We start from the raw sequence: 14,386 nt of genomic DNA, 5'->3' as shown, positions 1-14,386 counted from the left end.
GTTTGTGCTTTTAAGTCTTTAAATGCTATATTCTCTGTGATGACGTAGATACTATATTGCTTTTCGGTTCCTCTTGATGTTTTGAGCATGCTGTTTTTCCCCATAACCTAAGCAGCGTCTTAAATGGCACACTATACACTGTGTACTAATGCACTTACACACTCAACAGGATAGTATATTTATGTAGTGTCGTCCCAAATGGCACACTAATATTTTTTTACTAAGTGGAAATTCAAACTGTTTCCCTGATGACGTTTGACGGTCACCAAATCAGTGAGATAAACGACCGAAATATCAAATAATACCTGCCGTGAGTATAACCACATTCACCATCCAAAATAAAGTTGTCCAACATGTGTGCCCGATAGCTCCGCCCCTTCCGCTACATGAGCAAACCTGCGTTCGTTGAGTGCGTGAAGTGTTCTTCATAACACATTTCATTTTAGCGGCTGAATGAGTGCATCATCCGGGTAATTAAAGTGCACTTATTATTTTTAGAGTTTTCAGTGTGAACACACTACTTACACTATTTATACTACAAAATGGCGTAGAATAGTGCATAAGTATGCGATTTGGGACGCAGCTCCGGTGAAAATCAGTACAGTGAAGAAATGGCAACATGGCGACAACATCACATTATAAGGCTAAATGAAAATGTCATGTTCCTAACGTCTTGTAAGCAGACATTAACGTGAGAACAACACGACAAATAAATGAAGTGATGTTTTGCACAGTTTGCCATCAGCTTGGCAAGTCAGCCACCTTTTGTTAAATAACTTCGAACTGTAATAAAACACCTCCACATTTTCCATACCGCTCTTTTTGTTTGCATAACACTAAGAATTTTGCTCATTAACCATTTATTAACTTTTGAAATGCTTGATTCACAGACTTTATTTTTGACATATTTTTTAAAAATATTTGGCAAAAAAAAAAAAAGTATTAACTTCTTATTTTTTAAACTTTTTGGTGGGGCCAATAAAAATTTTTGCAGGGCAAGTAAAAATCTAAACCTCTGGCCCGATTGGATTAGTAGAAAAAATCCTTAGCGTTGAACCCTGAACACATTTCTAAACATTAAAGAGCTTAAAGAGACATTTAAAAGCTTAACTAGGTTAATCAGGTTAACCAAGCAGGTTAGGGTAATAAGGCAAGTTATTATATAATGATGGTTTATTTTGTAGACTGTAAAAAAAAAAAAAAAAAAAAAAGCTTAGAGGCTAATAATTTTGACCTTAAAATGGCTTTTAAAAAATTAAAAACTGTTTTTATTCTAGCCGAAATAAAACAAATAAGACTTTTTCAGAAAGTAAAAATATTATCAGACATACGGTGAACATTTTATTGCTGTTAAACACCATTTGGAAAATAATTTAAAAAGAAACAAGAAATTAAAAGGGGGGCTAATAATTCTGACTTAAACTGTATCTAATTAATTCAATTCAATTCAGCTTTATTTGTATAGCGCTTTTACAATGTAGATTGTGTTAAAGCAGCTTCACATAAATGGTCATAGTAACTGGAACAGTGTGGTTCAGGTTTTAGTGTTTAAGTTCAGTTTAGTTCAGTTTAGCTCAGTTCAGTGTGATTTAATCATTACTGAGAGTTCAAACACTGAAGAGCAAATTCATCGATGCATAGCTCTACCAGTCCTGAACCATGAATATTACTGAATTACTGAATATCGGCATCTGTCTACTCCCAGGATTCTACCCTCCAATGTGGGCAGCAGAATTCCCAGGCTACCCTCAGATTCTGGAGCCCCGACGGCCATTCCCAAATGCTTCATTGGAAAACGGCCCTTTAGACCTTGCGGTCAAAAAAGAAGTCATCAAAGAGGAGTTAAAAGACGAACCTACGAACCCGATCCTTAACAGAGACTTCCTCAAAGACTTCATGAGTCCTGGATTGGGGATGACTGCAGATCCCTCGCTTGGTGCAATCAAAGAGGGAACAGATCTACGGTCCTACCTGAACTTTCTTTCCGCTTCTCATCTCGGGACGCTGTTTCCTCCGTGGCAGCTGGAAGAGGAGAGGAAGATGAAGCCCAAGGCGTCGCAGCAGTGTCCAATCTGCAACAAGGTGATTCAAGGTGCAGGAAAGCTGCCACGTCACATGCGAACACACACCGGAGAGAAGCCCTACATGTGCACCATCTGCGAGGTCCGCTTCACCAGGTGAGTCCAGTTAAGGTGATACTAATGCACACTTTAGCCTACGATCCTGAGAAAATAGAGTACAATAGAGAAGATAAGTTATACTAGTCATGTCTGTTAATGCAATATTAAAGGGGACCCATTTAACAAGATGCATAATAAGTTTCTAATGTCCCTTGAGTGTGTATGTGTAAGTTTCAGCTCAAAATACCACACAAATATTGTTTTATAACTCTTTAAAATTGACCCTTTTAGGGTCTTGATCCTAAATAAAGATAAATAGAGTACAATAAAGAAGATTAGTGACACTTGTCAGGTCTATTAATGCAATATATTACAGACTATATAGGAATCAGAGAGTGAAATTCAATATCTTTTAAGACCTTTTTAAAGACTCTTTCCATACATTTTAAGACATTAGAACCACTTTTCAAGCAGAAACACTGGCGAGATTTTAACTTACAGTATATTTACTAAACATTAATGTAAGAAATGAATCCAATAATAAAACTTAATTCATACACTGAATAAAAATCTATTAAATCTAGTGAATTCAGCAGGTTGGCACTTATAGAACTGCAGGAATAATGGTGTAGCTTTGGTTACAGAAGTAAACAAAGCAGCATGATGTCAATACAAGTAGGATTTTATTGATTTCATAAACTACACACTGTAAAAAATAACCCTATATCTACTCAATAAAACTGAGGTAACAGATTACAAGCAATATTAATAATTAAATTCTGCAAATATGGATTGGGTAACAATTAAACTGGCTTATTTAAAATGAGTCATTCAAAATGAGTAACTGCAAACAGTACTTAGCAAATACTAACTAAAATTATTGATTTAATTATTGATCACTGTAACAGAAAATGATTGTGAATTTGAAAATGCTCACTTTAATCCTGTTGGATTTAATTAATATTTTCTCTTTTTTAAATGATTCAAATGTAATAGCTAAATTACTATAATAAAATTGATAAGATTTTATTACAGACATTAAGCAATTTTAAAGCAAAAAAAATGACCATAGAATGACTTTACAGTGCACAGCATCCTGATATCCGCAGATTTAATTCAGGCAAACTTTAGCATACAATCATACTTTGCATAATCAAAAATTATATTTTAATATTGATGAATATTTTAATCCTCAAGTTTTAGATGAGAATTCATAAACAGATGGAAAGGATTCTGAATAATCCAACTCATTTTTTTTTCCGCATTATGAACTGCTTCCCTCTGGTAGGAGATGTAGAGTCCTTTGCACCTGTTTCAGTGGATTTATTAAACAAGAGTTTCTCCTAATTAGCATTATAATTATTGTAACAATTTTGTACTGTTTTTATGAAATGTCTGCATCAATATCGTGATGCCCATAACAAATTTCCTGTCAAGGACAAGTTTACTACTACTACTACTACTACTACTAATAATAATAATATTAATAATAATAATAATAACAACAACAATAATAATAATAATTCCTTAGATTTATTACTATACATTTTCTAGACACTTAAAGCGCTTTTCACAATCCTCATCCATCCTCATCCACCACCAGTGTGCAGCATCCACCATATTGTGCCAGACCACATACCAGACACCAGCTGATTGGTGGAGAGGAGACAGAGTGATGACATGGGGAGCCGATTATGATATGGGAATAGTTAGGAGGCCATGATGGACAGAGGCCAGTGGGCAAATTTAGGGATCCAACCACAGAATTTGGCCAGGACACCCCTACTCTTTACGAGAATTGCCATGGGATTTTTAATGACCACAGAGAGTCAGGACGTCTCATCCAAAAGACGGCGCTCACTGAGCAGTATTGAGTCCCATTCACTATACTGGGGTATTAGGACTCGCAGGTTGAGCACCCCCTGTTGGCCTCTCTAACACCACTTCCAGCAGCAACCTAGCTTTCTTATGTGGTCTCCCATCTAGCTACTGACCGGCGCAGCCCTGCTTAGCTTCAGTGGGTAACCATGTGAGAGTTGCAAAGAGCAAGCCGTCGGCAACAACTACTAGTAGTCGAAATCATTTTAACTTTCCTTGTTCTGTATAGAAAAAAAGGCTTTTTTCCACCCATACGATGACATGAACATCACTTCTAATGTTCATTTTTGGGTGAACAATTCAGGACTGTTTTTGACATCAATTCAAGCAAACAGAGTGCAAGAGAAACACACTTAAAAGTGAACGTGCATCAAAAAGGAGCAGACAAATTGAATAAAGCGTGAATGTTTTACAATGACGGATTTAGCAGAAAATAATTCGGACTCGCTGTCATGTAACCCCATTATGCTTTTTTCATTTTTTCTCCCTCAAACAAATTACACCGACTGTCTGCGAAAATAAACAGCCTCTTTGAACTGCCGAGCTTCAGTGTTACAACAATGAAGTGGCGCGTGAAAACTAGAGCAGCATCATAAGGACGAACCTGCTGTGAAACACTTTATGCATCACTGTGGTTGCATGAGGTTTCCACACTGTAATAAAAACACACAAAGGAGTCGGAGTGATGTTATTATAAAACCTACATTTCACTTTTGGGCTCAAACGCTCTGTAGAGGAATGAAATTTCGATGAGTGAGATCTAGAGTGAGAAATAGATCAAACGGAGGCTGGATAACTCATCTGGATACCACATAACAGGAGCACAAAATCCTGAGCGTTTCGCTTTTCGCCTTCTCTGGCTTTTCTTGTGTCACTGCTTCTGTTGAGCAACTTGCAGCTGTCTGCTTTTCAAGTATGAAGGCGTACACCTGTGTGTGTGTGTGTGTGTGTGTGTGTGTGTGTGTGTGTGTGTGTGTTTGTGTGTGTGTGTGTTGCAGAAACTGCTTTCCTTCCCCTAGATTTTTTTGTCTTTTTTCTAGTCCATATATCTAAAAACTCTTAACTCAAAAGCATTTTCTCAAGCAAAATAATCTTGTTTTTTTTTTCATTTTTAACATAAGATTTTTTTATTTTGCTTACCCCATTGGCAGATTATTTTGCTTGTTTTAAGGAAAAACTCACTTGTTATTTGGCATATTTCTTAAAACAAGACATTATTTATTTCTTTTAGATATCTGAACTAGAAACAAGACAAAAAAAATTATAAAAATATGTGCGTGTGCTGCTTTCCCTAATTTTTTTTCTTGTTTCAAGTTTACACATATCTAAAAACTCTTAAACCAAGCAGCATTTTCAAGACGAGCAATAATATTGTCTTGTTTTAATAAATAAATTGAGTTTTTGTTTAAAACAATCAAAATAATCTGCAAATGGGGAAAGCAAAATAATCTTGTTTTTCTTTTTTCTTTTTTGCATAATACTATTTTGCTAACCCCATTGGCAGATTATTTGTTTTAAGCAAACTTAAACCTTCATTTTGACACATTATTTCTTAAAACAAGACAATAATTTTTTGCTTGTATAGAAAATGCTTCCTGATTTAAGATATTTTAAATATTTATACTAAAAGCAAGACAAAAAAATCTAAGGTAAAGATATTTTGCAGAGTGTGTGAGCACTGGAAAAAAGCTTGCTTTAGATTTATGGAGCCAGATTATTCTCATAAATAATACATTTACCAAATGAAATTCATACGTGCACAGCACAATTTACGTTTACAAAATCCAATTTGTAGATTCAAAACACGATTCAAAAATACAACACACAATATTTCACCAAATCAATTGGATTTGTGTTTTTATGAATAGTGTTTTGAACTCATGAATTGGGTTTTGTATATGTGAATTGTGTTGTGGCTGTGTGAATTTTAGTTTGTAAATGTATTATTTTGAGCCTAATCTTGCATAGATTTTTTTGTCTTGTTTCTAGTCCAAATATCTAAAAACTCTTAAAAATCAAGCAGCATTTTCTAGACGAGCAAAAAATACAATTGTCTTGTTCTAAGAAATACATTTTAAAACAAGTAGATTCAAAACCCTATTCACAAATTGTGCGTTATATTTATATTTTCACCAAATGAATTGAATTTGTGCATTTATGAAACGGGTTTTGAACTTTGAATTGGATTTTGTGCATGTGAATTGTGTTGTGGCTGTGGGAATTTCAGTTTGTAAATATAATATTTTTTACACTGATCTGGCTCAATAGATTTTTTTTGTCTTGTTTTTAGTACAATTATCTAAAAACTCATAAATCAAGAAAATACTTCTAGATGAGCAAAAAATAGTCACGTTTTAAGAAATAAATTAAGTGAGTTTTTGTTTAAAACAAGCAAAATAATGTTTTTTTATATTTGACAAAAGATTGTTTTGCTTACTCCATTGGCAGATTGTTTAAAACAAATGTAACTTTTGATTTTTGCCATATTACTTCTTAAAACAAGACAATATTTTTCGCTAGTCTAGAAAACGCTTCTTGATTACATTTTTTTAGATATTTATACTAGAAACAGGACAAAGATAAGGTAAGCATTTTTGCAGTGTGTCTGTGTGGATTCGTACAGAGCTGTGCTCATATTTGTGACAAAAAACTAAAAAGTTTAGAAGAATGTGTGTGAACAAAAAAAGTCCTGGTTAAAATCTGTAAATAATAATGATAATAATAATAATAAAAGTCTATAAATGCATATTTTGATAACATATATCAAATAAACATAATTTTAGGTGATTTTCTTTATTGATTCTTTTAACTTATATATCCGATTTTCAACTATTGATTAATAAATAATATTATTGCTGAGTATTATTAGTAAAGATTAGTAAATATCATCTTATTGACAAACCAGACATTAATAGAAAAGCTTATTTATTCATCTTTCATAGGACCTGTAGCTCTTGATATTTAAAAATACCCTATGGCTGGTTTCGTATTGTAGAGTCACACAAAATGTGAAATACACATTTTAAATGACAACAAATTAGTATTTTGGGGTCTTTAAAAGTGATAGTTCACTCAAAAATGAAAATTCTGTCATAATTTACTCGCCTTTTACCATTTCAAAACTTTTTTTTTTTTGAAAGTTTTTACTGTTAAACACAAAAGAAGAAAGCTGGAAAGCTGTAACCACTGAGGCCACTAAGTATGTTTTTCCTATGGGAGTCAATGGCTGTGTCTCATTTCAGAGGCTGCATGCATCCTCCGAAGGATGCATTTGAAGTGCGCTGTGTCATCGCGGAGCTACGAAGGCAGCCTCATTCCAAAAAAATTCAAATGCTCCTTCAAACGCAGCCTCCAACTTCGCGGCCTCGAACGTCCCAAGGTTCATTGTGCACCAAAAACGGCAGGACGCTTTTAAAAGAAAACTCCGGTTTAAATGTATGAATTAAGTTTATTTTACTTGGATATGTAAACACGTTAAAAAACAAAAATAGTATGACATGTATTACTAAAAAGTGAGTTTATAGACAGTTTATGTGTACATGTATGGATCAAAGGAAATATATTTCCAGCTTTTATAAACCTTGTTTTGCCTTAAGTTTGCTTAAAATAAGTTTTAAAAATACAAATTTTATTACTGCTCACTAACAGCAGCTGTTGCAGTTGCCTGGTGATGGGATCTGTAGGCTAGATCATCTCATTTCAAAACGCTCAGTTCAGCCTGTGTGGACTTGAAGGACTCACCTTTGAAGTTTGCATCCTTCGGAGGACGCAGCCTCTGAAATGAGACACGGTTAATGGTTACCAGTTTTCAGCATTCTTCAAAATAACAACTTTCTACTACAGAAGAAACACATAAAACTTCATAACCATTTTTAGGGCGAGTAAAAAAAGTGAGTAAATTAAATTTTTTGCGTGAACTATCCCTAGAGTATATTGTAATGGCAAATTCTTTTGTCCCTTTTCACAAGCAAGATATTTTAATGTGAAGACTGAAACTGAACAAACGTTACATAAAAATGTCTCTCTTTGAAAGGTTCATCAGCTGATTTTTGTTTTAAATATATGCCTGAAACACTGTAATAAAATTCAGGGCTCCATACAATCAATTTATGTTGAATCAACATGAAGGAATTAAGTTAACCTCTTATTTTCTTCTAACAATTTAAGTAGATTGAACATAAAACAGCAAACGTCATTTGTTTAGTAAAGAAATTTTTGAAGTGAATAAATCTTTAAATCTTGAAACAAGATTAAACTTAAAACAACCAAGGTGTCACACCCTCCCCCACAAAAACTCAAGAATCATGTCATTCCAGCTCATTTAAATAAATCATTTTTCAAGAGTTCACACTTAGCTGATGATTGATAGTAAAGCTAGTTTGGCGTGCTGTCCGGGGAGAGAGCCCTGAGCTTATAAGATACTCGAGCCCTGGGCTCCCTCCCGTTGCAAGGCGGGAGGGGAGTTTGAGCTCAGGTAGATCTCGATGACTCCCCTTCTTGCTTGTTGTAGCTAAGTGTCGGATATGTATGCTGCAAGGTGTACTCAGAGTTTAGCTAATGTATTTTGATTAATTGTTTGGGGTGCTTGTTTTTGAAATGTGGGACGAAACCGGAGGACCCGGGGAAAACCCACGCGACCACGGGGAGAACGAGCAAACTCCGCACAGAAATGCCATCTAGTTTGGAAAGGAATTAAACCAAGGGCATTCTTGCTGTGAGGCAGCAGCGCTAATCGCTGGCCACCGTGACGCCCGTTTAAAAGGAGGGAAAGTAGGGTTGGGTGGGGGGGTTTCTTCAAGATGAAGATATTGAGATAAGAAAAGTCTGGTTATTTATAGTGAGTTAAGGATCGTCTGATAGGATAATCAGTTATTAGCTAAAGTTGGAACAGCTGTGAACAATCATAAGCACATGATCCTCTCGAAATTTGTTTATGAATAAACTTCACTAATAAACGTCATTTTTAGAGTGAAGATTTAAACTATTGGATTTTTTTTAATCTCTTTTCCAGACAAGACAAGCTGAAGATCCACATGCGCAAGCACACAGGCGAGCGGCCGTACATCTGCCTGCACTGCAACTCCAAATTCGTTCACAACTATGACCTGAAGAACCACCTGCGCATCCACACAGGCGTGCGGCCGTACCAATGTGAGCACTGCTACAAGAGCTTCACGCGATCCGACCACCTGCACCGGCACATCAAGAGGCAAAGCTGCCGTGTCTCGCGCCCACGCCGCGGCCGAAAACCGTCTGCCTGGCGCTCCAGCAACTTTCTCTTCCCTCCCGATCCCAGCGCTCTCCAGCCGGACCGGACCCTGCGCTTCCCTGCCGCTCAGATGGTGGAGAAACAGCAGCCAAAGACGCTGGAGGAGGGCGATATCGAAGACAGAAAGATCATCTCAGAGGACGCGAGCCGGAAACGTGGCGTTTTTGCTTTCGTGGCCACTGAGGACGTTCTGCCTCATCCGGCCTTTTATTCGCCGACCTCTGACCCCTGGGCTGTGAGGCTGGAACGAGCTCCGCCTATTCCTGAGGCCGCAAACTGACTTCGTTAAGTGATTAGTTCACCCTAAAAAATTGAATATTCTGTCATTAATTAATCCCTTGTGATGTTCCATACACCTAATGGGCTGTTCAGAACGCAGATTTGCACTTAAAGAAATGCAAAATACTATTTAAAAGTCCATATGAACTGGAAGCTGCCACTATTTTTTACATATTATTACGCAGTACATAGAGAAACAGAATATTAAATGAGAAAATAATGGGCAGGGATTGTTTTTTTTCTACTGCAAGCTGATTGGATGTTGTAAAGTAGGCGTTTCATTCTGAAAGATGGGGAAAAGTGATTGGGGAGAGTTATTACAACCGAACAGACATCTCCTCCACACCATTTCTGTTTGTTGTCTGATAGTTGGAGGGGCGTGGTTAAGTAGCCACGCACAATAGCTGAGAATTTACCTGAGAACAAACAGGAAGTGCATTTTCAGATTTCAATTACAAGGAAAAACAATGTTTTTGTTTTTTTCTTAATGACATGCACAGATGAATTGATCACCACAAAACTGGCAATGCGAGCGAACAAAATCAATATGGTTAGTTTTGATTTCATTGGCACTTTAAAGAGTATCCTCCGCCATTGTTGCCATAGAATAAAACAGTTGTCATGCATTGTAAGAAATGTAATAACAAAAAAAGTCAAGACAACAAATATTTAAACTCATTTTTATAAGTTGTTCAGGTTTCAACAATTTTTAAAACTTAATATTTTAAGTCAGTTTGATTGATGCGAGTTGAAATAACTAGAAAAGTTAGACTGATTGAACTACAAAATTTAAAGCGGTAAGAATTTTTACAGTGTGCCAACTTGCTACGGTAAACAGAAGCTTGCAACCCCGCATCAGAGTTATTCTGATTAGTCCACTGCTTTGGAACTGAACTTCCTTTATAGTTAGTACCAGAGTTTGTTTGCATTTTTGGTGTGGTTTACTTGGGCAGGTGTGAAAGTGCCAATCATAATCAAGTGCGCATTAAACCGGACCAATGAAAATCTGCTCAAAGAAGGTTTCTGTACTATTCCAAACAAACTCTGGAGCTTTTTGTTTTGGGTGAGAATGTGAACCGACGCAAATGCAAAAAGTATTTTGGCTTTTTGGACTAAAACACCTGCCGTAGTAAGCTATGACTAACTTTTTGACACCTTATCACAAATATAGCAGATCACGGATAAAGATGGAGTTGTAAAGAGGGCCATACTGCCTCCTACTGACATATCCTCAGCTCTTTGCTTACTTATCTCACACATTAATTGACCAATCAAATTGCATATCAGGAAATGTGTCTAGCCAACAAGTGATGTTGTCACGTGACTACTTTTTGGTTTGTTTTAACTGGTTAGGTTCAGAGCAGTCACAAGTTTGTTGCGGCAATCGTACACAGCAAAACAAGACCAATGAAAATTTCTCAAAGTAGTAGTCTCAGTACTATTACAAACAAACTCTCAAATGGTTTGTTTGGGGTGAGAACGTAAACTAACACAAATGCAAAAAGTATGTTGCCTTTTTGGACTAAAACAGCTGCTGTAGTAAGCTGCACTTAAGACATGCACTTTTTGACACCTTACTGCAATTATAGCAGGTTACGGACACAGATGGAGTTGTGAAGAGGGCCATACTGCCTGCTAACTTTTTCTCCGCTCTTTGTTTCCTTATCCCACACATTCAATATGACCAATCAAACTGCAGTTCAGGAAATTCGTCCAGCCAACGACTTAAAAAATACATTGTTACCCGGCTACTTTTGGTTTGTTTCAACTGGTTAAGTTCAGAGCAGTCAGGAGTTTCGTTGCATTTTTTGATGGGGGTTGATTGGACAGGTGTGAAAGCGGCAATCATACATGGATGTGCGGCAAAAGTGGACCAATAAAAATCTGCTCATAGAAGCTCAATGTTTACTTATCCCACGCATTAATTTTGACCAATCAAAATGCGGTTCAGGAAATTCGTCTAGATAACGGCTGTCCTTCGCTCTTTGTTTACTTATCCAATGCATTAATTTTGACCAAACAAATTGCAGATGAGGAAATTTGTCTAGCCAACGACTGATGTAAATGTTATCACGTGACTCCTATTTGGTTTGTTTCAACCGGTTTAGTTCAGAGCAGTCAGTCTCTTCTAAATTAACCAAAATGGTACAATGTTTCATTGTAACCTTGGTCCGGACCAAAAGAAACGTACTACAGCTGTTTACAATGTTTATTTTACTAGCTGAGCATTTGCTTTTGCGTTTTGATTGGCTCCTTCTCTTACTATTAGTATCTTTGAGAGAATTATGTGCAAAAAGAAAGCCTACTTAATTTTCCGTTTCAGTGGGGTATTTGCACAGCCAGTGTTTTTCACCTAATGATAAACTTTCGGTGAAAGGTTTATGTGACTATTTTCAATTTCATAAGGTTCCTTTCCTTTTACAGCATCAATCTTGTAATGTAATTAAAACACATTCAGTTAAACAGACTTAAGCATTTATTTAGTTGTTCAAGTGCAAAACAAGATAAATGACCGTTTAACCGCTAGCGTCAGACGAGCAAAGAAATTCCATTGAAAATACTGCGGTAAAATAAACAGTCATATTATAAAAGACATGGCGGGGTAAAAAGAAATTGAATGCAGTGCTTCTTGTCCAGTTTGAGACCCACTTCATATCGTATACAGTATCAATCAGGCAGTGAAGAACGCTCCTTTTTAAAGACTGGCTGGCTAAAATGAAAAGACCCCATTGGAAGTACATCAACATGCTGAAATAAAAGTCTCAGCAACTTCCCATAGGTTTTCACCACTGGAGGCTATCAATGTAGAAGCAGAAACCTTAGATTTTAATTTGAAAACATTTAGTGTGTGTATTCTGGGTATAAATAAAAGTTATGTGTATGGAACAGCAAGAGGACAAGTAATTAATGACAGAATATTAATTTCTGTTTGAACCAACCGAGCTCTGATTGGCTCAGACTGAAACAGCTGCTCGCTTCAGAGGCCACAAGTCTTTACGAACCGGGTTCAGACTCTGTAACATGAAAAAAGAATTTTCTTCATTTATTTCTTAAGTCTGCTTCCGAACGGAACGACAGGGATTTTAAATGCTTTTTAAATGATTTGTTCATATCTTGGATGTGCATTTGTTAAAGCTGTTTTTTGATGTTTCGTTTGCTAACACGGATGATGTGCTTATAGACTGTGGAGTATGTGAAAACTGAATGCAAAAAAACATAAATAAAAACTGACAATCAGGTATGCAGAAAGAAAAAACATGTCCTGCTGATATAAGCTAGAAGCTTTGATGTTTGCATTTAAGCTTTTATAATTAAAGAGTTGTCAGTGAAGCTAAATTACGCTGTGCATCCACTATGCAAACTTACAAGAGTGGTTACATGCTTAGAATTACCACAGGAACACAAAGACAAATAATCCTCTCAGGATTTAAAAACAAACTTTTTTTACAGCCAAAAACGAATCAAGCGATATACATAATACAAATCAACAGTCAATCATGCAACTAAACAAAAGCTAAATCATGCAAGTAATTTTATCTCGTAATTACTTTCGGGATTGAAGCGGTTTATATTGTGCTTCTCAAAAAGAAATTGATTCAATCAAATGCTTTTTAAATGAATAATGTGTAGCCGGCTTTCTCCAGTGAAACTGCTCATTATCGTAATGCAAGTATTTCTATACTGAACATTGTAAAACATCCAAAGACACATTGTTTGAGAACAAACTTGAAATGTTTTAAATCTCTTTGCAAAGCAGTTTTTTTCATATATGAAGCATCGTGTACAGGAAACTAAAACTGGGGGAAAGGTCCACAACCTTTAGCAGGAAACAAAACAATATTTTCATGCATATTTAAATGAGCCTCTGCTATATTTTATTAAGATGCTTTTATAAAGACACTAAGACATCTGTGTTCCGGTTTCTCAAAGCAAATGTGTGTCATCAATTCAAAACAATACTGTAATGAGAAAGCATAGCGCAGATAAAATCTCACATATTTCCCCCTTCAGGACTCGTCAAACAGAAAATACAGTCTGACAAACCAAGAGCCACTGTACAAGAACCCTAGGTGAGACCTGAAATGCAACTTTACAGTGAAATAAAACAGTTCAAGGTGTTTATGTTTTTATTTTGGTGTGCAAAATGCAATGGCCATGTACAATGAAGGTGCTTAAAGATGCGTGTATGTATATCTATTTGAAGCCCTTCTGTGGCTGCTGGTGGGAACTTGCACTATTTGTTTGATGATGTTTTATTATTGGTTACGATATATTGCCATTTCTTAAAGATCTAAAAACAAAAATGAAAAAAGAAGAAGTCACAGGACATGTCTGAGATATGCACTTTACTGCTCTTTATCGCAAGAACGATTTCAGTGAGAGTCATTTTTATAAATGTGTGTGGTATTTGTATATTAGAATAATCCCTGGTAAACTGAATCAATTTAAGAACTGGAATACAATAAAAAAAAGCTTTTTTTAAGAACATTCAGTGTCTTTTACTGCTCATCTTTAAAAAAAAAATCTGAGATTATACACATACATACACATATACATATATATATATATATATATATATATATATATACATATATATATATATATATATATATATATATATATATACATATATATATATACACATATATACACATATATACACATATATATATATATATATATATATATATATATATATATATATATATATATATATATATATATACATACATATATATTATATTTTACCGTCAAGCTTTAAAAAAAAAAAAAAAAAACGCTAAAATAAAAACCGTTAAATTTGGCTATCTATAATCCATTATAATAACTCCTGTTACTG

General features: G+C 35.5%; 1 protein-coding gene across 2 annotated transcripts in view; it reads left to right on the top strand.

Annotated features, from left to right (window-relative positions):
* zbtb7c (zinc finger and BTB domain containing 7C) overlaps positions 1–14,032 on the top strand; it is an 84,885-nt gene extending 70,853 nt beyond the window's left edge. For both annotated transcript variants that reach the window (XM_073935693.1, XM_073935694.1), the window contains exons 3-4: positions 1,706–2,177; positions 9,010–14,032. In XM_073935693.1, the coding sequence (XP_073791794.1) occupies positions 1,706–2,177; positions 9,010–9,547 (1,010 nt within the window). In that variant the 3' untranslated portion in view covers positions 9,548–14,032. The remainder of the gene's footprint in view (positions 1–1,705; positions 2,178–9,009) is intronic.
* The last annotated feature ends 354 nt before the right edge of the window (positions 14,033–14,386 follow it).

The sequence above is a fragment of the Danio rerio genome, chromosome 21 (genome assembly GCF_049306965.1).
Source record: "Danio rerio strain Tuebingen ecotype United States chromosome 21, GRCz12tu, whole genome shotgun sequence".
Lineage (NCBI taxonomy): Eukaryota > Metazoa > Chordata > Actinopteri > Cypriniformes > Danionidae > Danio > Danio rerio.
The sequence above is the reverse complement of the archived record's forward strand: the minus strand, read 5'-3'. Positions and strand labels throughout refer to the sequence as shown.